Genomic DNA, 27584 nt, shown 5'->3' on the forward strand with positions numbered 1-27584 from the left:
AATCCTTTGGCTGACAAGTAATATTTTCTTCTTGGGATAAACGCTTTATATCTTCTGACAGACAGTTACATAAACCTATTTATCAATGTGTCATCATGACCTGACCTTGCAGAACTAACTCGATGCCACAAATGACACTGAATAAATCACCAGAATGAGATAAAAAAACAAAATACAGGATAAACTACATTTAACATATTGTCTATCTATCCATCTGTCATGCACAGTAGCTATCTGTCTGTCTGTCTGTCTGTCTGTCTATCTAATCGGCCTCTTTTTCTTTCTTTTCTTCTGAACAGTACATTTCACAAGGCAAAGAAGAGAAACATTTTAATGAAAGATATAGCCAACCCCTGACTCTCTAGATGCTGTGAATGTACAGTACAAGGCTGAACATGCTTAGTGGGCATAAGTAACATCCTAATTCTGAGCATATTGACAAGATAACATTATATTGAGGAGTATATATATATTTGGCCTTCAAAGGCTTAGTTATTGCAGTAGGCTTATCTTTAGAAATTGTAAAAGGCTGTGAAAATCCGAGGCTAATCTAATGGATTCATATAGCTATTTATATTTTTAAATGCTCCTGTCTGCCTTAACTATTTGAAGGGTGTTGGGTATTTAAGTAAGCAGGTTCTTGAATGGTGCTTGTACAAACAGTGCTACAGTTTCCACCAGTTAATGATAGTTACATATGCCTTAGTTAGTCATGCAATATATCTTAGCAAAATTATTCTGCAAGAAGGCTAAGGCTCCTATGCCTGCACAGCCATCTGCTCCTGCTTTTTATCTGAAATTATAGAATCCCTTGAATTCTACGCCAGGAGTAACAAATAAAATGTTTGCTTTGGTTGCAATGGGTTACTGCTCCTGGGCATACTGTGTGCTTTTTATTACTTAACCCTATGATACAGATCACAGAATCCATGTGGATAAAAGGACTGCGGTGATTCTCTTATCTGCTGAGGCAGATCACTGACATTTAGGGGCCTATTTCTGAAACCTCGCAAAAAGTGGCTTAACAAGATGGAATATGGAGAATTATGGGACTATTGAACTACTGGGCTAGCTGCTTCCACTTAATAATAGCATAAAAGTTATGCTATGAGTGCTGGCTTCTCTATGTTGTGTGGCTAACTGTGAAGTATCGCTCACTTAGTAATATAATAAATGGGAGGTAGCAATAAAATAAATGGGAAATAGTGCATGGACCACTTGAACCTGATGACAAAGACATTTTGGAGTGATCATTGCACACCTTGGCCTTGCTTGCAGCATTTTATGTTCTTGAGTTGAGTATTTGTGTTTTTGAGTTTACAATCAAAATAACAGAGGGGAGAACTCATTGCCCTTCTGACAAAATTACTTCTCTAGTCACCCCTCTACTTTTTGGTTTTTCCCTTATGTTTAGAAATGTTGATCCAGAGTGTAATGCCTGCCATGCATTTGCTCACTTTCCTAAACATCTAATACATTTCTGAATTTGCTTAAATATCCTCAGTCCACGTATGATGCACTCCTTAAAATAACTTCATAATAATTGCAGCTTTACACTACTAATATCATTGGTTTTTAAATGGAGTCAGTGACCCTGTTGAAAGCCAAAATGAGTCCGAAGAAGACCGCTGATAATTCAGCAACTATAAAAAATAAATAATATTTACCAATGGAAAAGTTGCTTAGAACTGGCCATTCTATAACATAATAAAGGTTGACTTACAGGTGAACCACCCCTTCAATATAAATTGTGGAAGAGAACTTTAAGCAACATTACATTGTTGGGGTGAGTAAATGTTCCCTTTGAGTAATTTTATGAATTATCTAAACTGTGCAGTGTTATGACCAGGGCCACCATCAGAAATCACAGGGCCCCATACGAAAAAATTTCCTGGGCCCCCTGGGCTGCACCCACCACAAGCCCCACCTACAGGTCTGCCCTCCCCACCCCACAGGTCCACCCCCCACCACACACTAAAAAAAAAAAAACATTGGTGGCTATTGTTCCCACATGTTAATAAAAAAATATTGGTGGTCAGGCCCCCCCCCATTAAAAAAAACATTTGTGGTCAGGGCCCTCCATTAAAAAATATTTGTGGCTAGGACCCCACATGGGGAAAAACAATTGGTGGCCAGGGCCCCCCCACTTGTAAGATAATTGGTGGTCAGGACCCCCCTTAAACATCCATGTAAAAAAACTTGCACCCCCCAGAAGTTGGTGCCCAGGGCACCACCACACAACAGGGACCACAAAGGGTTACATTTAGGGGGGCCTGCCATGTTGCACTTACTTCATTGTTGTGGCCCACCTGCTGTCAGTGAACTGCCAACTACAGAAGGGAGGAGGGGAGCACAGGTGGCGGCATCTTCTTCCAGTGACAGCATTTTCTTCCCTTATTGGTCACAAAATTTCAAGCCCTGGTAAAGCTGCATGGTGATTGGATGAGCTGGAGGAGAAGTTCAAACCTCAGCTATCCAATCCGTGAGCAGCTCAACCAGGACTTAAACTCAGTGACCAATAAGGGAAAGGAATGGACAAAAGATACCTCCCCTTGTGCTCCCGCCCTGCCTTCCCGAAGTCAGCAACTCTCAGAAAGCAGGGGGCCCGGCTAATCAAGAAAGTGCGGCGTGGCCGGGCCCCCCTTACCCTCGGGCCCCCTACATCTCTCCCCCCTGTCCCCCCCTGATGGCTGCCCCGGTTATGACCATAACTCAGGAAATGAAATAATGCCATTAAACAGTTCTTCTAAATTATTCATTTATTAGGTAAATTATGTTGTTTTTTTGATGTGCCAAATGTAAGACCCATTAAAAAAAGAGTAAAATGTGAAAGGACAATGTAAGGCAAGCTGTAGTGGAACTTCTGCACTGGAGATGGATCAAGGATTCAGGCTTGGAATTAGTAATGTATATAATAACTATGTATTAATTAATGGACCTTGAGTGTGCTGAATATAACTGCTGAATAGATAATACATCAATGTATTAATTAACTTATTAAAAGTTTTACACGCAATTTGTTTTGACTTCAACATCTTTATTTGACTGTTATGATCACCGGGTAAACAGGATGCTGCTTTTGCTATTTTTCTGTTGGGTCTATAACCCTGCTCATAAAGAGTATGGAGTATGGTTCTTCACTGTAGATCAAGGTGATAAATGGTCTGTCGATATTGAATGTCTCCATTAATGATGTCAGAACTGCTTCAGCTGCTGAGGCTGCTGCTGCTTCTGTGCCTTTTTCATCAACATCAAGTACAGCCTTGTGGACAACCTAGAGTTCATATACAAGCATAGGCGTGTGTTAGATCTCAGTAACTATTGTTAACATTTTTATCATATCTCCTGCATACATATTGTGAAGTAATAGGATAACAAATCAGAACCAAGTAGCAATTGTGCAGTTGTGCGTTTTAACACATAGGCTGCAATTGTATCAGACACATTGCCTCTTGCAACTCTGATTAAGCTGGAAGTGGGAGAAAAAGCTGCATTGTGGGTAAAAAAAACCAGGGTGATTGCAACTGAAAGTTCACTATGCACACGGCACTTGTAAGTCATAAATGTTTATATAGTGTCAATGATAAAGAAAGTCATGATTAGAACATTAAATATACAATATTATAGTAGAATAAAGTACAGGATTTGTTTTCCAGATTGCTTGAGACTGCCGGTTTTCTGGATAAGGGATTTTTCCATAATTTGGATCTCCATAGCAAAAGTCTACTAAAATATAATTAAAACATGAAATAAACCCAGAAGGATTGTTTTGACTCCAATAGTGATTAATTCAATCTTAGTAGAGATCAATTACAAGGTATTGTCTTAATATTACAGAGAAAAAGGTAATAATTTTTAAAAATTCCCATAATTCAAAACATTATGGATAATGGCTTTCTGGATAACTCATCCTGTACATTAAATACCCAGTAAAACAAGATGCTAGATCTTGGTTGACCAACCCTATACTTTAGCCTATAAATATATAAATAACTACATCTAAGGCATTTCAATTGATATATGTTAGTATTAAGCAGCTAGGAATGTAACTAAAACTGTAACCTACTTTGGATATTTTCAAACGACTTTTTTCTGAAATCCCAGAGAAATCTGCTGAATCGGTGAAAATAATTCCCATTCCCATGTCAGTGAGGATGTCTTTCAGTTTGAGAGAGGAGCTGATTGAAAACTTGGGCAAGTGAAGTTCAAAGAATCTGAGATACATAGGAAGCGGGGTTAAATGGCATATCTGGTACTGGTACTACATGAGTTCTACTTACAAATGTGACTGAGCATCAGAAGCCTGACAGCACATTCTAATTAGCAGATGTTAGTAGATAAATGTTTGAGGCTAAGTACTAGAGTGTAACATAACCTGAAAAAAAATCTTACAATTTTTTTATTCTGTCTTCATGGGTAAAACTCAAACTCATGTTTGTTTCTCTGCTTTCTAGACCTCTGTCACCTACTATTATGGTTTGGAAAATAATGAAATAACGTTGTTTCTTGCTAGGAAATGTTTTGCTTCTCTACCCTTGATTTTTTCTTCTTGCTCAAAATCATATGAGACATTGTTGCTGGGTGAGGCCCTAAAGTAAAGCTTCTCAACATTTGTTTTCTTGTGATCATCACAGCAAACTGCTAAGCCTCTGACTTCCATATTATTAATTACAGTTACTTACAGGTAGACTTACACACGTTACTGTTTTTTGCAGAGCAAAGGTAACACAATACAGTAGTAGAAATCCAAAAGAAATTGATTTGAACTTATTTGTAATTGAAAAGAAGAGGAGGTTGCCACTTTAGACCAACACTGAAATGTGAAAATTTAATAAAAGCTTCATCATACTGAAATAAGAAATCTTCTATATATATAATCAATTAAAAATTCTGAAATGTTTCTGAAATATTCAAGTTACTCTTCACTCTCCTCCTCTCAGCATCTGTATCTCTTCAGTCTCCCTTCCTGCAGGAGTGGGGAGTTGGACTTTGAATGACAGTTAAATCCAAGATATCTTTTAGAGGGGTGCCTTTTGCATAGAAGATGTAGAGTTTACGCTATTAAAATCACCACAAATCTTGTCTCTGTACGTGCAGAATTTGTGCCAAACTCAGTTGGATTATTGGATTGGGTGTTCAATGAAAATCTTACACCCAACTCCTTCATGAAGGCTAAATGAAGAGGAACAGATGCTAAGAGAGGGGTAGTGAAGATAAACTTTTTAATTGATTGTATTTAGAAAAGTTTCTTATTTCAGTGTGATGAAGCTTTTTTAAATTTAAATTTTTGTGATAGTTTCCCTTTAAGCATTTGTGCACAGACAATGCATCTGTTTGATGCTTGCACAACCAGATTACTTGCTCACCACATGCAGTGCACTACAATATATATATTATATACATATATAATAGAATGCAATACGTTTGCCCAGGTGCAGTAACCCATAGCAACCAATAAGATGTTTGCTTTTAATTAGGTGACCACTAGATGCTACCAGCTGATTGGTTGCAATGGGTTACTGTACCTGGACTTACTTAGTGCCGTTTATTACATAACTCCATTTATCTATAAGAAGATCTCAAGGTCATTAACAGAGAGACAAACGGAGAGTTGATAATATAGCATCATTACAAAAAGAAGTCATGGGTCTGGTATCATTGCTGCAATATGCAGGACATGTTTCTGTGTGGATATAATTGGGTAGACTTATTCCTGACCCAAAGACCTGCAAAAGAACCTACAATGTTATTGTAGACCAGACATGCCACCATCATAACCCATAAGTGGTGTAATCCGTGTGCAGGGAAAGATGAAAAAATAGATGCTTGTAGTGTGACCCACAACTGGTAGATCTGCTAACAAGCCAAACTGCTCCGACATCTGTAAATCCTACCCATAATCCACATAATTTTTGTGCTTTCACACACTAAAAAAAAAAACATCAAGAACAAACATCATCACTTTTTGCTTTTAAACTGCAATGATTCCTCTATAACTCAAGGTCATATAGTTCCACATAGATTTAAATGTGCAATAACATTACTGAACCCATAGAGTAGAATATCTTGTCTAGTAGTCATGCTGTGCTATGTTTATAGCTGTTCAGCTCTTCGTAAAGGAAGTCCTTCATAGTTTTAGGATAAATGAACAGATTTGGCTACTAACCTTTTCTCTGCTGAACTTTTCCATCGTTTTAATGTTTCAACAGACAGGGCCTCTTCTACTTCATGGATTTTTCCCAGTTCAGGTACAATGAGAAGCATAGATGCATTATTTTTATATGGCAACTGAAGAACCGAACATGGAATCTTTTCATCTTTGAAAAATATATATTCGTCGGTTTTATACATCATTTGAACCTCCACAGTGGTATTATCATCTACAGAGAATTTTCCTGAATATGTGGAATGTGAACTGAAAGGATGCTCCCATTCAGCTGCAAATACAAAAAAAACCCCAAAACTTTATTTTTCCTATATCACTTTTCTACGTAAAAAATAATCAGGTCAAACAGTACAATGTTGCCACCTTTAAGAAAGAAAAAGAAAAGATACTGCAATTACTTATTGTTATATGCCATTTATTACTTTATTCCTTTCTCTTAACAGATAGTTAAATCTACTGCACCTTGTGTCTCATCTGCTTTTATCTTATTTTCAGCTTTTTTAAGATGAACATTAATATACACTTGGAGAACTGGGGTAGTAATAGTTAATCTTCTGTGTTTTCAGTAATTATTTTGCTTTGGGAACCAGTTCACTAACCTTTAAAGACAATGTAGTTGATCAGAAGCAGCTTAGTTTCTTCACTCAAATCTTTGACCAGCTCCTGTATTTTCCCATCTGTTTTGTTACTTACATAGTCGTTGATCTGCTTTTCAGCCTCTGCTGGGTTCTTGAAATGTGAGGGGAATATTTCTGCATGGTAATGATGTTCTATTTCTTGAGTGAAACTGTCTAGGATTTTCAGTGCATCTTCTACAAAGACAGCATTCCCAATTTTGACTTTCAGATTACTCTTTGGTCTATTTAAGACCTGTAGAAGGTGTTCAAATGCTTCATGCATGTCTTCCTCTGGGACCTGTGTTTGGTTCAAGCTAAGACCATTTAAGATCTGTTGGTGAGATTCAGATTTGGCTCCCAACAGAAGCATAGAAAATACTGATAAAATGCTAATAGGAGAGAAAATTAGGTTTTTTGGTGCAGATTTTTCTTCTGCTTGTGTTTCAGTAACAAGATGTTTATAAAAATGTAATGCAAAATCTATATTTGCTGGCTCTATTGCTTCTTGGGCTTTTGCAATCTTGTCTTCATCTTGGTGCGAATCATGTAAGACCTCACTGTGCGATGCAATTATACAGATGATAAAGAACGCAAGGTAAGGAAGAAGTTTCATCTCTTCTCACTTGAAGACTTCTCACTTGTGATACACCTGCTGAATAAATAACAGAGATTATCAATGCATAATATATTATTATATCTATTTAAAGTGGAAATATTGTGCAAATTAAAATGTAATATAGGCTTCAGCATACTGAATTAAGATACATTCTAAATATAATCAATTAAAAATTCTACATTGTTTCTGAAATAATCAAGTTTACCTTCACTATTCCTCTCTCAGCATCTGTTTCTCTTCATTCTGTCTTCATGCAGCAGTTGGTTGTCAGATATTCATTGACAGTTAGATCCAATATATCTTATAGGGGGGGCTTCCTTTCCTAGCAGGTGAATTAGAGCTCATTCAAATAACTGATTCTAGTACAAACAAAAAGTAACAAAATAACTGCCTTTTGCACAAATCCTGCATATAGACAGACAGAAATTCTGGTGGTTTTAATAGAGTGAGCCTTAATAAATCTTTTAGGCAAAAGGAGCCCCCCTATAAGATATATTGGATCTAACTGTCAATGAATACCTGACACCAAACTCCTGCATGAAGAGAGAATAAAGAGAAACAGATGCTGAGGGAGGGATCGTAAAGATAAACTTGATTATTTCAGAAACAGTACAGAATTTTTAATTGATTGTATTTAGAAAGTTTCTTATTTCAGTATGCTGAATCTTATATTAAATTTAAATTTGCACGATATTTCCCCATTAAAAATAAACATATTAACATATTAACATATAACTAATCAATATTTTTTTCATTAAGGATTTGAATGCCATACACACAATAATGTTTAGAAAGGTAAAATTAAAATAGACATAATGTTTCTGGTTGTTTTTATAAACTTAATTGTAGTTTTTCCTTAGTGATGCCTAGGCAGCATTTGAATAGATGTTTATAAAGAATAGTACTACCCATATGCCTAAAAATTTAGACGGAAAAGAGGCAGACACCAGGTCTTTGTAGGATGGTTAATATGGGATAGGCAAGAGTGAATATTGGAAAAGTACAATATTACAAATTGTAAGTAGTGATGGGCGAATTTATTCGCCAGGCGCGAATTTGCGGGATTCGTCGCTAGCGAATAAATTCGCGAAACGCCCGCGAAAATTCGCGACAAAAATTTTTTTTCCGAAAAACAGACGCCGGCGTAGTTTCGCGAATTTTTCGCCATTTCGCGAATTTCTCGCGAAATTCGTGAATTTTTCGGCGGAGCAAAACGCCGCAAATTCACCCATCACTAATTGTAAGGTAATTTGATACTTCTCTTTTCTGATATCACAATAATCTGTTGTGTTTTTAATGTCACCCGACAGATGACAATTGCATAAAAAAACATAAATGATTCCATTGCTTTTTTAATTAATTCCATAGCTAAACAATTAAGTACCTGCTGTGTTCATTATTTTGAAAAGATGTCTTATTTGTCAAAATATATCTTGCTAAATGCATATACTATTGTGATATAATTCAATACAATGGTATTAACAAAATAGTGATATTAAAGCCTTAAATACCGTTAGGAGACAAAGATCCTCTTTGGGCTGCTACGCACTTCTTTAACCCAGTAGAGGCTATTTATATGTTTTATATGTGGATTATTTCCCAACCATAAATGCTAACAAGAAAAAGTCAATTATTTAGGTCGAAGAAACTCACTACTGTAAAGCTGACCACACGTTTTTTGAAATCCAGTGTTGAAAATCTATTTACTTAATCAAATTACCAAATGCTACCCTTGTCCGTTTGTAAATTATTTACTTGGATTTCTGCAGTTCTTTATCCCTTTGCACTCTGAAGGCGAATGTACGCAACTGGTCACCTACACAATGAGGGCACCATGGTAGGTAGGGATTAATATGTGGTCTTTTGAATGAAATCTTTTGCAAGATAAACCTTCTAAAAAATTAATAATCCTTAATTTAAAAAAAACTTTTTTATGCAATGCAAAATTGATCATTTTAAAGTGTTATTATCCCACATGTCCTTCTCAACAGAAAAGTAGAATGTTTTTACTCTTTTAGTGAACTGTCAAGGGCCCATTTACCATGATGGGGCAAGGTGAAAACAGCAATCAGAATCAGAAATATTTGCATAATGACCAAAGCAAGGCTAAACATAAGGCCTATGAAAAGCAGACATGGAAAAAGATGCTAGTCATAGTGAGTTGTCCAACCATTCAAAACATACATATTAATTGTAAACATGTTTATATACTTAAACATTGAAAAACATAACTCTTATAAGATTCTCCATTAACCAACCATTTTACTTATCACTTGGTGAGTATGCAACTGCCTAGGGCCCTTTATACTTTAGAGAGGATAAAATAGTCAAATAGCCATGCCAATATCCCATTCCCACAACTGCATCTTACAGATTTTATTTCATGAACAGAGGACCTTCTGCCTTTTTCCAATTATCAGGAATACCCCCATGGCAAGATTTAAATATGTCACCCCTTTTACCAACCAATTTGCAGACAAGGGACGATGGCAGGATTTTATTTTAAAATAACTTTAATCCCTCTGTAGCAGTGACCTAAAATGACATTTTAGGGCTTCGACAATATTTTTTTAAATATTTTGTAAAAAGAAGCTGTTGCAAGACTGGAGCTTTTCCAGCGCACTCTTAACCTATTAAGGCATTACAAATATCCTCTCTTTAATGTGCTTGAGCATAATAGCCAACCAATAGCTGACTTTATCCCCACTCAAGGACAGACTAGATAAATCATTTATTTCGTTCAGTTATTAGAGTGTTACAAAACAGGCAGTATTTTCAAACAATCTTTTATAAAAGATATAGCTCATTTTGGAGAAGGTTTTTTTTAGTAATTAAATAAAAGGAGTAGAAAGTGGGGCTCTTCATTGTTCATCTAAACAAAAGACTAACCCCCATATGTAATAAAATGCACTAAGTTTGCCCAGGAGCATTAACCAATAACTAGTTACTGTTCCTGGTCAAACTAGGGGGTTATTTAAACTCTCATCCACAATTTTATCTTATTGATCAATAAAATAACTACAAAAAGTCGGGTTAAGAAAAAACTCGATAAAATCAAGCAAAAACTCGAATGATACAAATTTTCCAGATTTGAAGCCCGATACACTAGATTTTTTTAGGGTTATCACTCGAAAACCCTGAATTTCTCAGATTATTAGACGGAACCCAGTGCAGATATTTTCAAATTGTAAAAGGGACATCTCCAAATTACTTATTCACAACCTTTTGCAGCTTTGGGTTATGTTAAACCTAGAAACATTTGACTATTTTTCCCTGTAAAAATTAAAAATTTTACCCTAAAAAACCCCTGTAGTGGCGTTCATTACAGAACACCCAAAATGTGTTGTGGGTAGAGCATATATTTTGGTTACAGCCAGAAATTAAATTAGGTCAGCAAAAGAGAGCATTTAAGAGCATAAATCTGCTATTACACACTTTACACACTCACACAAAATGTAAAAATTAAAATGGTGCATATTAGAAGTGGTGAAACCACCATTACGAGGATTCGATAAAAACTAATTTTATTGATTGAAGCTAAATGTATTTGGTTACTGGGTACAGTTCAGCCGAAAGGCCTAGATGAGAATATGAATTCTTTCATTGCTTTCTCTGATTTTTTACAGATACAATTCTAATACAAATTGTCTTCTCTTTTTGTGTACCAGTAACTCTGGGTGATTATTGATATCATGGACATACTCCTCTCCGCACTGTATGGATTTCTTTAGTTCACCAACATAGAATATAGACTATATTTTTTCCATATGTTTATGGACTTATATAGATGTTGGTACAGCACCACTCCTGGAGGTGAAAGGTTACTGGGCTGTACCTATTTATTCTCAGATTGTATTGTGGTATATACCAGGGACGCGTGAATACCTTGCCTCAGGTGGCATTGCTATACTTGATGATGGGATTTATTTTGCTTCTAAACCATAGGAATCCTGCGGACTGTTAGGGGGTTATTTATCATAATCCAATTTTATCTATTTTTTTTAATAAAGAAAGCTCAACCAAATGCCCATCCATGATTTTTCCCTTATTTATCTTAAAAATAACACAATTAAAATCAAGTGAAAACCCGAATACCGTATATACTCGTGTATAAGCCGACCCGTGTATAAGCCGAGGTACCTAATTTACCTAAGAAAACTGGAAAAATTTATTGACTCGTGTATAAGCCTAGGGGCCCCATGTCAGATTTCAAAATTGAATATAAAAAAATCTGTTTGCTCTTTTGAGACATGGATTTCAGTGCAGCACTATTAACTGATTCATTTTGAAAAAAAAAAAAAATTCCCATGGCAGTATCCCTTTAAAGTCAGGGAATGTAAAATGTGAGTTCTAGTGTATAATAGAGAGGGCAGTGTGTTCCTTATTTGCAGAGATGAAAGGCAGGTATTTGCTGCACTAATGAGCTGTGATGTCCTCTCAGATAAACAATCTGTACCTGCACCCACTGAATAACAATGAAAGGTAGGCCTGCTCTTAGTGTGCCTGCTCTTAGTGTACTTCTTTTATTGATCTAGGCCATTATTATTATTTAGAACACAGCAGCCCTTCCCTCGTCGGGAAAAGTCACACTGAACCCCAACGACGATAAAAGGCAACGCCGGTTTTGAGAATATACAAACTGATCACCTGGTGCCTTAATATTACGGTACCTTTTTTCTGCTTTTGCTAGGTGCTCCAGCGCCTCATTGATCTTCTGAGCAGCCATGACACCTCTAGCGACAACCTCCTACATCACCAGACAGGAGGAGCTGCGCTACGTCTTCTCCTGATGCGCTATGGGAGAGGGAGGAGTATTGGGGCCGCGGAAGGAGCCTCGTATCTGCGGCCGGTGAGGGACTGGCTATGTGCAGGGATTTAGGGCACATATGAGAACTGGGGTTCCGCTGGGGAAGGGGGTGACCCGCGTATAAGCCGAGGTAGAGTTTTTCAGCACATTTTGGGTGCTGAAAAACTCGGCTTATACGCGAGTATATACGGTAGTATGATTTTCGGGCTAGACCCATTGCAGACCACAATATCTTGAAATAGGGATAGAGACATGTATTAATAGGAGTTTTTTCAATAATGGCTTATTGTAATACTCTGATTAAACCCAATAGCTCATTGCAATACTTTGATAAAGAACTGTATAAAAATATAACACAAAGAACTGTTCTACTGTTGAACCCGATGTCGTATGTTGAGCCCAATATAGTGTAAACAGATAGCTTTATAACGTTACAAAAATGCATGGCGATAACATGGTAAACAGAATGTTTTCTAAGACAGCACTGTTTAACTCTGTAACGCCTACAATGTAACCTACCCTCAGCCTAATTGCTTGGACCAGCTAATAGCCTATAATAAAATAATGCAGAGCAAAAGGGATGCTTATACATGTTTTGCTGCGCTTGCCCAAAATAAATTTCTATTTGTCGACACGGATTCTCTCACTGGACAGGAATCATTGTAGACATATTTTATGACTTGGAATCTACGTGAGATTTGTTTAATCTTTTGTTCCAAGTGATGTCCTTCACTCAGAATGTGTTGCTCACTTCAGTACAATAATTGTTTATATCAGTCTATGAGATCAGATCGGTATATATTGTAAATCAATAGGTGGAAACTAATATTCATAATTAGTCATAATAATTTCCAATATATATCTGCTCCAATATATAAATCAAGTTTAGTTAAAAGCATCAGATTTCAGGACAGCTTTTGTCCATAGGAATAGTCACTCTAATACTAGCGTTAGAGGATACAATCATGGGGTTTGTGGGATTGGTTATTTGGGTGGTTACCTGATTTTAGGCTATTAATGTATTGAATGATATAATGTTTAACAATGTTCTGTCACCTATAATGACGGCACATTTCTTTATTATAATGAAATTAACAGCCCAGAGGATGCAATTCATTATCAAAGCATGTATTTTCAATAGCCATCATATAATGTTAGAGAAGGTAAAGATGTGTGTTTTATGTGTATTACCAGGAGCCAAAGGGTGGAATGTATTAATAGGAGTTTTTTCAATAATGGCTCATGGTAATACTCTGATTAGCTCATTGCAATACTTTGATAAAGAACTGTATAAAAATATAACACAAAGAACTGTTCTACTGTTGAACCCGATGTTGTTTGTTGAGCCCAATATAGTGTAAAAAGACAGCTTTATAATGTATAATTGTGTATAACAAAGCTTTGTATCATAGTATACAAGGTGGCTTTATAATCCATAATCCTGTATAATAAAGTGTTGTGCAAGAGAAATCATCGGAAGTAATCAACTCGATGACCTAATACTTGTTCATTATTCTCATATGTATTATGTTTTATGATTTCTGAAGCCCTTATTAGACTTTCCTTTATTGTAGCTAGGGGCACAATATGCTATTCAGATAAGATCTCTGCTTCGGATGTGCTTGTTGGGAGTCTGGCCAGATCCTGATGAGCGCATGGGAAGCAAGATCTGTTATTAACCAAATCATTCTTCTTTATTGACTAAATCACTAAATGAGCTTACTGTATTTGCTCATATATAAACTGGGGGTCTCCATTCGGTCAGTTGAGATCTCACTGGACCTTCCGTGCTCCGTTTGAGGAATTCTATCTGCTGACTGTTCCGGGATCTCCCAGTCTTGGTTGCAGAATGTTTGCTTTGCTCTTTTACTCATTCGGTAATGTATATCTTTTTCATTCTATGTATGTAATAAACCTTTGCTTATACGTAGCTGGTGTGTTTGAATAACTTCCAAGAGACTCATAAAACTACAATTAAAACAGGACATCTGCCATTGACTTATACATGACCTTGACAAGTTTTCTGTAAACTATATTTATGTTATTTTGAGTCATTGTGAGTTGAAGTTTAACTTTACATTATACGACCATGTACCTTTAAGACAAAGCTAGTGGGTTGTGCTGTAAGCAGGAACAAAGGAATTTATGGGTATAAGGTGCATGATTCAATTTGTGAGCATATTTCATGTTTGAGAAATGGACGTGAGTCCCGGCTCTTTTGGGCCTCGCCGGCCCAGACCCGCTCCCTGCAGGCCCTCTCCTAAACCCCCTTCTAGACACAGGCAGTGTTTATGCACTGTAAAAAGTTACATGTGTGTTACATGGGGGGGGGTGGCGGCATAGATAGATGATAGATAGATAGATGATAGATAGATAGATGTTAGATAGATAGATAGATGTTAGATAGATAGATAGATGTTAGATAGATGATAGAAAGATTTTTAGGAAAAGAAAAAAGATACCCCACCAATAGTTATGATTCTAAGGTTGACAGAAAAATTCTAATAGGTGCTGCAACCTACTTATTTGACAACAATAATTCATAAGAAATTGTACTATAAAAAAATTAATTAGTTGAATTAAAAAGTAGTTAAAAATGACCAAACAAGGTAGTGGGTTAAAAAATATAGTCACAATCCAAAAAATTAGATAGTAGAAATTAGAAAAAATAGATGGTGGAGTTGTCCCGAAAACTAGCTACCTGATTTTTTCTAGAGCCTGGGACACCACAAAGATAAGGCAGGACAGGGTAACCGGGGCTGTGGCCTTGGTATTTAGCTTGCCCTAGATGTTTAAAAGAGGCTAAGTAACCCTATAAAGCCACAAACCGTCGCCGAATTTCGCCTTGACAAAGCTATTTAGCGAAACGTACGTCGGCGTTCTCAGTAATCCTCTTTTGCTAAAATTTAATCTTTTTGTAAATTCGGTCTATAACTAATAGTCTGGTTGGTTTTTTTCAACGGAAGTGGGGGCAAGAATTTTTGGGTCAAATCCTCTTCTACTCTATACAACCTCTTATAATCTTCTTTCCATTCTAAGGGGCCGACGGTTTGTGGCTTTATATGGTTACCTAGCCTCTTTTAAACATCTAGGACAAGCTAAATACCAAGGCCACAGCCCCGGTTACCCTGTCCTGCCTTATCTTTGTGGTGTCCCAGGCTCTAGAAAAAATCAAGTAGCTAGTTTTCGGGACAACTCCACCATCTATTTTTTCTTATTTCTACTATTTCTAATTTTTTGGATTGTGACTATATTTTTTAACCCACTACCTTGTTTGGTCATTTTTAACTACTTTTTAATTCAACTAATTAATTTTTTTTGGGTCTAATACTCTAAATTATTGCACTGCACTTTACTTAAGTAATGAATTTTTCTATTTATGGATGAATTCAAGGAGTAATATTATCTCACTGATGAATTGAATTAGTTCGATTTTTCAAACTTTTCAATCTTAAAGTATTTATGAAAAGTTTAATGTGGTTATAACGGCACTGGCACTTTAAAATCCTTTTTATAGTACAATTTCTTATGAATTATTGTTGTCAAATAAGTAGGTTGCAGCACCTATTAGAATTTTTCTGTCAACCTTAGAATCATAACTATTGGTGGGGTATCTTTTTTCTTTTCCTAAAAATTTTGTTTGTTGCTCTGACTTTGTCAGACCTCAACTAATAGTTGTGAAAGATCTTTTTAGCGTTTGAATAAAGGCACCTCTTTTGGGTTATATTAGATGATAGATAGATAGATAGATAGATAGATAGATAGATAGATAGATAGATAATAGATAGATAGATAGATAGATATTACATTTTAGTGTTAAAAATATCATGAAAAGTCTACATATTTTTTAAATGATGTATATTGCAAAGTTGCTTGAAATTATGTTTACTTTTCAAAAAGCATAAGTTATGTTTTTGTGGAGTTCCCCTTTAATCAACTCATATCCTTTAGTTTGATATCCTTTAGTTTAACACTATAATTCAAGAATGACAGTTTCATGTTTCAGTTATGACTTCTTTATGCCCACGGGCTCCCCTGAGATCCCTGGACCCAGTTCAGTTTCAGCCCCTGCATCCTCAGTAGTTATTCACCACTATGTTTACAAATATATTTTTTAAGCTTCCTACACTATAAGCTTCCCATTCCCGTTGTCTTACCCTTATCTTGAGGCTAAACTGCCTATATGGGTAAAGGCTTATTCTGTTATTCTGTCTATAAATGTGAATGTGGGTGCCTTAAATGTGTCCAATGAATTTACTATAAAACGTAAAACGTACACTTTTTTATTGACAAAAAGTAACAGATGAGATTTGGAGATGCTAGTTTATTTATAAGGAAACAGTTTTAAAACTATTTCTTAGGGTTCATAATTCTTCCCATGAAATAGTTGCTTCTTGTCTCCTGACCATAAATTATAATCAGGAAGGGTTTATTAAATTCGATGCGACTAGGTACCATCATGGGCATAAGTTCCATGCCTGTAACTCCTGCAGCTTCTGTTCCTGTTTCATCAATGCTTAATAGAGCCTTATGCACTGCCTAAAAAGGAGGAGAAATAAAGTGCATCAGTAACAATATTTGCAATAACAATGAATAACCCTGTTGAGGAATATGTTTTTTTTACTTTTCAGTAAATACATGCAATTCAGTACAGAATTAAAGGTGCAGTACACTTTTGGAAGTGCACCAATGGACTAGCTTGTTCTGCTCTTTATTTTCCTTGTTTAGTTGAAGAGGTTCCAAACCCCCTTGTAGCCACATGTACAGAGTATTGCTTCAAGACCAGATTATATAAAGCAGGTAGAACAACCAGTCTGGATATTGCTTTCATTTTCTAACTTGTAAATAAACTTATAAGAACTAATTGTTGATTGGTTGCTGTCTGTAACTTTAATGGTGCATCCATACTAGTAAATCTGCCCTTATATCTGAAACCCTGTAATGAGGTAATGGTGTTCCTGACCAAATGATGCACAATAAATGAGGACTTGATCACAGAAAGTGTAAAAACTGAATGTAGTTATCTGCCCTAGGAACAAGTTTGTAATGAGCAAAAATTTTTGGCAGGCATGAATTTCGCTAAAATTCTGACTCTTAACATTGGTGAATTTTTTTCACAAAACCACAGTGTATTTTGTGAGAAAAATGTTGTATAGGGTACGTATTGTATACTACAACATGCTAAAATTAATAATAAGGTGAATTAACCCTTTGTACATTGTAAACGATCATATTATAATCTACAAAATGGACATTTTTCAATGTACTCTCTTATAAAGGTATAATCTTATATATTAAGGGGGTTATTTACTAAATTCCGAATGCAAAAATCACAAAAAATTTGTGTGTTTTTTTTTTTTTTATAAAAATCTAACTTTTAAAAAAAATCACAAATTTTTCAGAATTTATTAAACCCCAAGGATGGGAAAAGTCAGAATCTGAAAATCCGGTATCTCAGACCTGTCAAGGTTGCATATAAGTAAATGGGAGAAGTCCTAATGATTTTTTGATGTGCGCTGGGTTTTTGGCAATACCTCGAAGTTTTAGGAGTTTTCGGGTGAAAAATCCAAAAGAATCGTGAAAAATGGATAAAATTCAGATGAAAAACCCGAAAAAAATCATGAAAATCTGATTTTTCAAGATTAATTTTTCCCACAAACAACATTTTTGTGTATTAATAAATAAATCCAAAGGGGCAAATTCACTAAGATGCGAAGTTGCGCCAGGCGCAACTTCGCCGCACTTCGCCAGGCGTAGTTTCGCCAGGGCTCCGCAAATTCACTAAAATCCGAAGTTGCGCACAGGGGTAAGGTAAGGTAAGGTTGGTAAGGGTAAGGTTGCAAAGTTGCGCTAGCGTTGATTCGCTATATAAAGCGAAGTTACGCTAGCGAAGACTAATTTGCATACGGCGCGAAATTCAAATTTCAGTGGAGGAACACGTATCTGCACTACAAATGCCTAGAAAACCTTCAAATCAGCAAATAAAAATTTTATTTTGCCCTACACATGTGCCCACTGTCTAGGTAAATTGCCATGAGTCAGGAAATGTAGGGGGGAGGAAGGGGAGCCTCAAAAATGTTTTGATCTTTTTCAGCCTATCAGCCATCATGTAGAAAACACGCCAGCTTGATTTTTTTTTAAACAATCCCTATATACTCTATTGCGCTTCGCCAGGTCTGAGGTGGCGAAGGAAGTCTAGCGTAAAAGGTAGCGTTCAGTACACTGCGCAAGTTAGTGAATTTGCGTAGTTTCGTCGCTAGCGAAAATTCGCCTGGCGTAAGGTTGCGAAGTAACACTAGCGAAACTACGCCAGCGTTCGTTAGTGAATTTGCGCAGTAGCGAAAATGCCAAACGCTAGCGAATTAACGCTAGCGTTCGGCGCTTCGCGGCTTAGTGAATTTGCCCCTAAGAACCCATGCGGATTTGGTCAGAGTTTTTTTCAGAAAATATTGAGATAAATTCGTACTTTGTTACATAACTCCCTATGTGTTCTGACAGGATGAGCTGTTTATACCTTAAAGGGGAACTATCGTGAAAATGAAAATTTTATATGAGCTTCATCATACTGAAATAAGAAGCTTTCTAAATGCATTTCATTAAACATTTTGTACAGTTTCTGAAATAATCAAGTATATGTTCACTATCCCTCTCTCATCATCTGTTTCCCTTCATTCTGTCTTCATTCAGGAGTTGGGTGTCAGATATTCATTGATGATTAGATCCAATATTATTGTATATCTTATAGAGGGACTTCCTTTCCTAGCAAATGAATTAGAGCTCACTCAAATAACTGATTCCAGTACAAACATAATCTAACAAAATAACTGCCTTTTGCACAAATTCTGCATGTAGAGAGAGAGAAGTTGTGGTGATTTTAATAGAGTGAGCTCTAATACATCTAATACAAAGAGCTCCCCAAAAATACATAATATATATTGGATCTACTGTAACTGCCAATGGTTATTTCATACCCAACTCCTGCATGAAGAAAGAATGAAGAGAAACAGGAGGGAGGGATAGTGAAGATAAACTTGATTATTTCAGAAACAGTACAGACTTTTTAACTGATTGTATTTAGAAAGTTTCTTATTTCAGCTGAAGCTTATATTAAATTAAAATTTTCCTTTAATGAGATAGCACCACTAATAGACACTGCCATGGCCGGACAGGCACCACAGTCACGGCAGCGAGCAATAAGAAAACTGCTAGTAATCCTGTTAAAAGAACATAAAAAATTTTTAAAGTAAAAAAAATATAATGTACTGTTTCCCTGCACTGGTAAAGCTGGTGTGTTTGCTTCAGAAACACTACTATAGCTTATATAAGCGGCTGTGTTTATATATATATATATATATATATATATGTATATATATATATAGGGATGTAGCGAACCGCCGATAATGTGTTCGCGAACGCCGTTCGCGAACACCGGCAAAAAATGCGAACAGTTCGCGAACAGTTCGCGAACTTCGAACATCCGAAAATCGTTCAATTCGAACGATCGAAGGATTTTAATCGTTCGATCGAACAATTTTCGTTCGAATCGAACGATCGAAGCCATTCGATCGAATGATTTCATTCAATCCAATGGCTTCGATCGTTCGATTCGAACGAAAATCCTTCGATTTTAGAGATCGAATGGTCGAATGGTCGAACGATTTTGACGCGAACGCCTATTGGCGAACGTCGCGCGACGTTCGCGAACTTGCGGCGGACGCGAACAGCCGATGTTCGCACGAACAAGTTCGCCGGTGAACAGTCCGCGACATCCCTATATATATATATATATATATATATATATATATATATATATATATATACTGTATATATATACTGTATATATATATATACATATATATATATATATATATATATATATATTATGTTGTATAAACTGCTTGGAGACACAAGAGAGGGTGGGAGGCAGTGGTGGAAAGTGCAAGGTAAATTAGAGTTAGAGATCCAGACAAATTGGGATTAAGGACGCGTGTACCCCTCATTCAACATACTTTTTGCATATTGTTTTTAATCACAAAAAAAATTCTACGATTTTTGTTATTTCCTCAGCTAAATAGGGCAAACAGAGTGATCAAAGTTTGGTCATTGCAGGGGTGATAATTAGATTACCAGTATACAATCCCTGTTCCCACCTTTGTTGTGACTGTTCTGTTTTATGCATACGCAAGTGTCAATTGTGCAGGGGGGATTATCTGTGCACTTGAGTGGAGTGGTTTTCTTTATTAAAACAATGGGTAAAAAGTATGTTCAACACAAGGTCATTCATTGCTGTCATATTGGAAAGAGGGTATACTGTCCCTATTAATGGCTGGTAAATTGAATGTGATTTTCTGTATGAACAAAGTAAAATTATACACTGTTCCAATGTGAGAATACCTATAGGAGCATACCTATACCAATGTGATATTTATTTATCTATTTATTAATTTATGTATTTATTTATTATATATAAGATATTTGTTGGTTCATGAAACTCTCACCTTAGACACCCTCAGTGGAGGTGCTTCTGTAATCCCAGAAAGATTAGATCCATCAGAAAATACATCAGTCACCCCCAGTTTAGTCAATTCTTTTACAAGGTCAAGCGTTGCAGAAATTGAGAATTTTGGGAGTGTAAGGTTTACAGACCTGTGAGGAAAAAGTGATGTGAAAAAAGAGGATTTGTCAGTATCAGTTGGGATTCTGATGCAAAGTTGGAGACACAAATGATAGCGCCAACAAGCAAGATCAGATTTAGAAAGGAAGAGAGAAAGAGCTAGATAGAGCTAGATTGTAAACCTATATAAACAAACATGATCCTATTTGAAAAAAGATATACAGGGAATAATAGGGAACAATGTACCCCATTAATCTATTATTAGTCTCTGTGGAATTCCAGGACCATATATAGGCACAAGGCAGTTTACAGATCATGGTACTCCAAGGTGACTTCTAATTTCCTCATACTATATAACAGGGACAAGTTTTCAATACACAAATAATTTAAAGGGATTATGTAATTTACGTGTCATCACTAAGCACATTCAGGTATGGGACCTGTTATCCAGAATACTCGGGACCTGGGTTTTCCCAGAAAATGGATCTTTCCATAATTTGGATCTTCATACTTAAGTCTGCTAGAATATTAATTAACCCAATAGGATGGCTCTGCTTCTAATAAGGATTAATTATATCTTAGTTGGGATCAAGTACAAGCTACTGTTTTATTATTACAGAGAAAAGAAGGTAATCGTTTTTAAAAAAGTGGATTATTTGGATAAAATGGAGTGCATGGGAGACGGCCTTCCTGTAATTCGGGTTTCTGGATATGGGATCCCATACCTGTATTATCATTAACTGCATCACTAAACACCAGTTATAAGAATATATTTCACAGATTATATTAATGGGTCTTCTTAACAAAAGATTGTGACAACCGCTCACAGATCCATGATTAGAAATTGTGCCTCCCACAGTTTTTTGGTGAGCTTTAGTTGCTACCAGGCTATGTCCATATTGCATGAATCTTTTCAAATTCAGATATTCATGGATTTTGTTTAATTGATAGATACATACATACTGTAGATAGATAGATGATAGATAGATAGATAGATAGATAATAGATAGATATAAAGATGATAGATAGATAGATGATAGATGATAGATAGATAGATGATAGATGATAGATAGATAGATAGATAGATAGATAGATGATAGATAGATAGATAGATAGATAATAGATAGATATAAAGATGATAGATAGATAGATGATAGATGATAGATAGATAGATGATAGATAGATGATAGATAGATAGATAGATAGATGATAGATAGATAGATAGATAGATAGATAGATAGATAGATAGATGATAGATAGATAGATGCATAGATGAGACAGATAGACAGATAGTTAGAGAGATGGATGGGACAAATAGATGGACAAACAGGCAGACAGACAGACAACCCGATATATAAATAGATGTTCTTCGCTATACTATTTCCTGAACATTGATAATAAAGTACAGGTATATGTGACATTTTTCTTACCGGCGTCTAAATATCTTTCTCCATGACTTTACTACTGGTGTTTCTAGAGCTTCTTCCACTTGTCTGAGCTTTCCTTCATCTGGTAAAATAAAGAGTGCTGTTGCATTCCCTTTGTATGGCATCAGTACCACAGTGCAGCCAAGTTGATCATCATATGCCACATTGTACATGCCATTTTTGTGCATCATTGGCACTGTCACAACTGTATCTTTATCCACATGAAATTCTCCATCTGCTGTATTCTCCTTCTCAAAAGGCTTCTCCCATTGTCCTTATTACATAAAAAGAGAATTTTATTAGAATAATCTGGTTGATCAGTGCATTCCATTTTTAAAATGTTATTTTAAAGTGTTAAACATGAACTAAGTAAGATCAACAGGAGAATGTACAATTTACAGCACTCCTAAAAGACTATCTTTACCTGCACAATGGAATTTTGGCCTATATATAAAGATAGATAGATAGATAGATAGATAGATAGATAGATATCCATCCAATCTGTTTTAAGTCAAGACCAGCAGGTCAGATTGTTTTTCAAATGCATTTCAAACAATTGTTACAGGACATTTAACATAATATAATATACCGTACAATAATATACACATACACACACATATATATATATACTGTAAAATACCATATTAAAAACAAGGGAAAGTTGTGCTCACCACTAATTTTTAAACCATTAAGCGTGGGTGCAATGAGGCTGTGATAGTATATATATATATATATATATATATATATATATATATATATATATATATATATACACACATATATATATATACATATATATATAATTTAACATTGTTGTGGTTTATATGCATTAAAATATTGGTTAAAATAATATTAAACTGCAACTTTTTGGTACAGGGCATAGGCACGGATGGGAGGGAATAGCACTTAATAGTGATTTGTGCTACAGATAAAACACTATAGTGTGAAACTGAATCACATTTCTACAAATCATCTCCCTGAAATACAAGTTTACAAGAACAAGAAAAAAGCTCTATAACATTTTTGACAAATAAAGGGATCATGATCTATATATTTGTGTCCATTTTATACTACTTACCTCTGAAATAAATGTAGTTAATAAGAACTAGAAGAGTTTTCTCGTCTACAGTGCTGAGCAATTCAGTAATTTTTCCATTGGTTTTCTTCTCTGCATAACTGTTAATCTGCTTTGTTGCTTCCTCTGTGTTATGGAAATCAGTAGAAACGGGTTCAGCTTCATAGAACTGTTTGGCATCTTCTACAAATTTCTGGATTATTTGGAAGTCTTTGTCTATAAAGAGGGCATTTCCACTGTTTAGCTGCATTTCACTGTTTGGGTCATTCAGCATGTGAAGGAGATGCTGGAATCCTTTATGGATCTCCTCTTCCGATATTTCAGTTGTATTAAAGCTCAGTCCTTCTGTTATCTGCTTTAAAGTTTGGCCTCTGGCACCAAGGGAAAGCATAGCAAAAGCAGTGGAAATACTCACTGGGGATAAAAATATGTTTTCTGTTGGGTTGTCTGCAGCTATCTTTCTGTATAGGCTGAAACTAAAGTGAGCATTGTATGGTGCAATTTTAAGGCAGGGCATAGATTCATTTGAATGGTGATGGTCTCTGTGATCATGTTTTTCATCAGAATGGTGATGGACTTTTTTATGACCTCCGTGTTCTTTGTCTTCATTGCCATTATGTTTCTCATGATGATCACTAAAGGCAATGGCACATAGCAAAGATATGCTCACAAACAAAAAGAAGACCCTCATTACGACAATAGTCCTGCAAAACAATTGGACGAGATCTTTCACATAAGTACTTTTCATAATTTAATAATAATAATAATAATAATAATAATATTAAATAGAAGACTGCATACACTAAAACTATAGAGTTTTATGTGGTTAGTAAGATATTCAAACTTTTATCATGTTGATTTAATCAGACATTCATTTGGTTAATGTCTTTAGGCTGGGTTATATATAACTGTACAAAATGGGATTGTTACAGCATACTCTCCAATGTAAAATCAAGTTCTCCTATAACAGATTACAAAGAACAATGTTAGAAAAGAGTGAAATAAAAAAGGGATATGATGCAGTCAAACAATTCTTGTTCTTAACACATTAATAAATTGGACAATTCAAAAACTTACTGACAGTGAAAATTGCAGTTAATGCTTTCAGTAGAACAGTTACTTTACATTTTTAGATACGAAATTCCTGTTTGGCTAGAAATTACAAGGACATTCTAGGACATTGTAATGGCTTCTTTGAGTTTGGGTAAGTGACAGATAACCTGGATATACTATAACTGGAGGTGCACTTCAGTAAACAACTTAAAGTATGCTTGGGGGTAATGTCTGTTAAGCTTGTGAAGTTCATGTACTTACTGGTTATACCCTGAGGACCCCCATTCTATCCTAAAACCAAATTGTCTTTTATAGGAGAAGATTTTCACAGTATTATGAAAGATCAGACACTTCTAAACATTAACCAGATAACCTTTCAGTTATCAGTTGATGGAAAGAAGATTAAGTAATGTTGAAATCATAATGTCGAGCATTTATTATATGTAGTGGCTTGGCTCTCTTTGCTCTCTGCACATATTTACTTGGGTCTGGTTTTTCTGACGTGTCAGATAGACTAGAGTTGAAGGTAACACTCAGCAAGGGACTAACCTGTGGGTGTTACATCCATTACCTTAGAAGCCCTCAAGTTCAATAGCTGTAGTTTTGAATGCACATTAACTCCAACTACTAAGTGTCCAATCTCCTATTATGTGTTCAGGAAGCAGATTGATGAAAATTGATGAGTAGCAAACTTTGTCAGAATAGTCAATACAGTTGAAATAAAGTAATATATATATATATATATATATATATATATATATATATATATATATATATATATATATTAGGAGGTAATATAATATAGTATTACATTTTCTACTTGTCTAGTAACCCATAGCCAACAACAGGCAGGTATGAAGTTGGCAGGGTCACACTAAAGTCATACACCACAGGGCTGCTAGGGCCACATGCAAAATAAAAAAAAAATACTGGTGGGGATCCTGGATCCTTGAATTATGTCCCTGGGAGAATTACAACACCACTTTGGACCCATTCACAGAGCACTTGTGTGGAATCTGTTGTAATCTGCACCTTGCACCTGATCAAAACAAATTTGGAACATGGTGCTCCATTTTGTGAGTACAGATTGTAGGGGAGAACTAAAGGCTAATATGACTGAGTGGGTGAACAGACATCCTGAATAAACATGTGCAATGGCAACAAGTTTACGTGGGTGAAATCAAAGGTAGTGTGACCATAGGGGTAAATGGACAATTCCATTAACTCTTTTCATCTGTGTGTTTTCCTTAAATGAACCAATGTCACTTTTTTAGCTCTTAAAACATAGGCACTGTATTGATAATTGCTATCCTCATTATAATTTATTTCTGTTAATCTAATATTACTCTATATTGCTGTCTCCTTATCTGAACCCTACTGGTTACATTGAGCAATTGGATAGCTGGCCATGTTCTGGAGTGGTCCCTGGAGCTCTAGGGGCTTCTAAGGGACTAGGGAGAACACAGGGGTTCAAACTAGAGGAGATATGAGCTATTTACAGGAGCACCCAACCCCCCCCCCAAAAAAAAAAAATATATTCATTATAAACATCACATAATCATTTAAGACTCAAGTCATTCTTTTTTGTCGCATGCGCCAACAAAGCAGCAAAGCGCGCCCCTAGTTACCGGCACCAAGTAAGGAAGAAGAACGCGGCGGGTGTTTCCCAGCCGAGGCGGCGGCGGGTGTCCCCGCCGAGGGGGGCGGCAGGCGTCCCTGCCGACCCCCAATAGACTACCAGGGTGAGTTCACACCCCCTCTAGGGGGGCCACTGGACCCCCAGGTTTCTCAGGAAACTTCTGATGGAATAGTCTCCTGAGACGGTCAGCCCTGATGTCACTAACTGAAACCCAAGAGTTCTCCTCGGGGCCATAGCCCTTCCATTTAACCACTGAAGCTTATCACGCACTAGGCGAGAATCGAGGAGCTCTTGGACTTCAAATTCGGACTGACCTTCAACCAACACTGGGGGAGGAACAGACAATTGACGGACCTGTGAGGCTGGCTTTAGAAGAGACACATGAAAAGAATTAAAAATTTTGAAATTATCAGGCAGCTTGAGACGAACAGAAGAAGGGTTAATTATTTCAATGATAGGATATGAACCTGGGCCCCAACTTGAGAGAGGGGACTTTAAGCTTAATGTTCTTTGTAGACAACCATACAGAGTCTCCTACCTGATATTTGGGTGCCTCTCCACGAGATCTATCAGCTGCTTTTTTCTGAGCGACTGTAGCTGCAGAAAGACCAAATTGTTTGACAGAAGAGTTGACAGAGGGTACAGGAGACAAAAAACCGGAAAAAGAAAATGCTTTGGGATGTAAACCGTTAACAATAAAGAATGGTGATTCACCAGTAGAAGAATGAGTAGCATTATTGTAAGCAAACTCTGCCCAGGGTAAAAGTTCAGCCCATGAGGACTGGTTGTCAGATGCATAACACCTTAGAAATTGCTCAAGGGATTGATTAACCCTTTCGGTTTGACCATTTGTTTGAGGATGATATGCGGTAGAAAATGATAATTCAATACCAACCAAGGAGCAGAATGCTCTCCAAAACTTTGAAACAAATTGTATCCCTCTGTCAGAAACAATATTGTCCGGGAACCCATGCAACCTAAAAATGTTAGAAATGAATAATTCGGCTAAGGTTTTGGCAGAAGGGAGGGAAATGAAGTGGCTCATTTTGCTAAACCTATCCACCACTACCCAAATCACAGTTTTTCCTTGAGAGGAAGGCAGATCGACAATAAAATCCATCGAAAGATGGGACCATGGTCTGTCAGGAATAGGAAGTGGCCTTAGCAACCCCTGTGACAATTTTTTAGAGGATTTCGACCTTTGACAAATAGGACAAGAAATAAATTTTCGAACATCCTGCTTAAAGGAAGGCCACCAAACATTTCGATACAAAAGGGACACAGTTTTAGCGATGCCAGGATGTCCCGCCATTTTGGAATTATGGGCTTCACCCAAAATCTGTTCCCTCAAATATTCAGGAACAAATAATCTCCCAGAGGGAGTTTCTACAGGAGCAGTTGACTGAACAGAGGATAGGAGTGTGGCAAGGTCAGGTCCCAGAGCAGCCACAATTAACTCACCGGGAGTAATGGGAATGCACTCACTAGTTTCAGATGGATTGGATTCAAAACTTCTAGAGAGTGCATCCGCCTTTGTATTTTTAGTACCAGGCCTGAAAGTAAGGGTAAA

General features: G+C 36.4%; 2 protein-coding genes across 4 annotated transcripts; both read right to left on the reverse strand.

Moving 5' to 3' along the window:
* Positions 1 to 2743: 2743 nt before the first annotated feature.
* Positions 2744 to 9034, reverse strand: serpina3.L (serpin peptidase inhibitor, clade A (alpha-1 antiproteinase, antitrypsin), member 3 L homeolog). 3 transcript variants are annotated; one of them, NM_001095039.2, is given in 5 exon segments: positions 2744 to 3274; positions 4067 to 4214; positions 6167 to 6437; positions 6766 to 7432; positions 8911 to 8946. In NM_001095039.2, coding segments are annotated over 4 exon segments (912 nt in total). In that variant the 5' UTR covers positions 7067 to 7432; positions 8911 to 8946; the 3' UTR covers positions 2744 to 3082.
* Positions 9035 to 16512: 7478 nt separating this feature from the next.
* Positions 16513 to 24658, reverse strand: serpina3k.L (serine (or cysteine) proteinase inhibitor, clade A, member 3K L homeolog). The gene is given in 5 exon segments (NM_001093827.2): positions 16513 to 16745; positions 20705 to 20852; positions 22251 to 22521; positions 23326 to 24026; positions 24637 to 24658. Coding segments are annotated over 4 exon segments (1296 nt in total). The 5' UTR covers positions 24014 to 24026; positions 24637 to 24658; the 3' UTR covers positions 16513 to 16556.
* Positions 24659 to 27584: the final 2926 nt, after the last annotated feature.

Source organism: Xenopus laevis, chromosome 8L, assembly GCF_017654675.1.
Source record: "Xenopus laevis strain J_2021 chromosome 8L, Xenopus_laevis_v10.1, whole genome shotgun sequence".
Lineage (NCBI taxonomy): Eukaryota > Metazoa > Chordata > Amphibia > Anura > Pipidae > Xenopus > Xenopus laevis.

What these genes read in the sequence shown, in the direction of transcription:
- serpina3.L (XM_041572112.1), bottom strand. Translation starts at nt 7,396, where the DNA reads ATGAAACTTCTTCCTTACCTTGCGTTCTTTATCATCTGTATAATTGCA. An exon ending in CAACTACATTGTCTTTAAAG is followed by an intron (nt 6,438 to 6,765) that starts GTTAGTGAACTG and finishes TTGTATTTGCAG; the next exon opens with CTGAATGGGAGCATCCTTTC. An exon ending in GTCGTTTGAAAATATCCAAA is followed by an intron (nt 3,275 to 4,066) that starts GTAGGTTACAGT and finishes TATGAACTCTAG; the next exon opens with GTTGTCCACAAGGCTGTACT.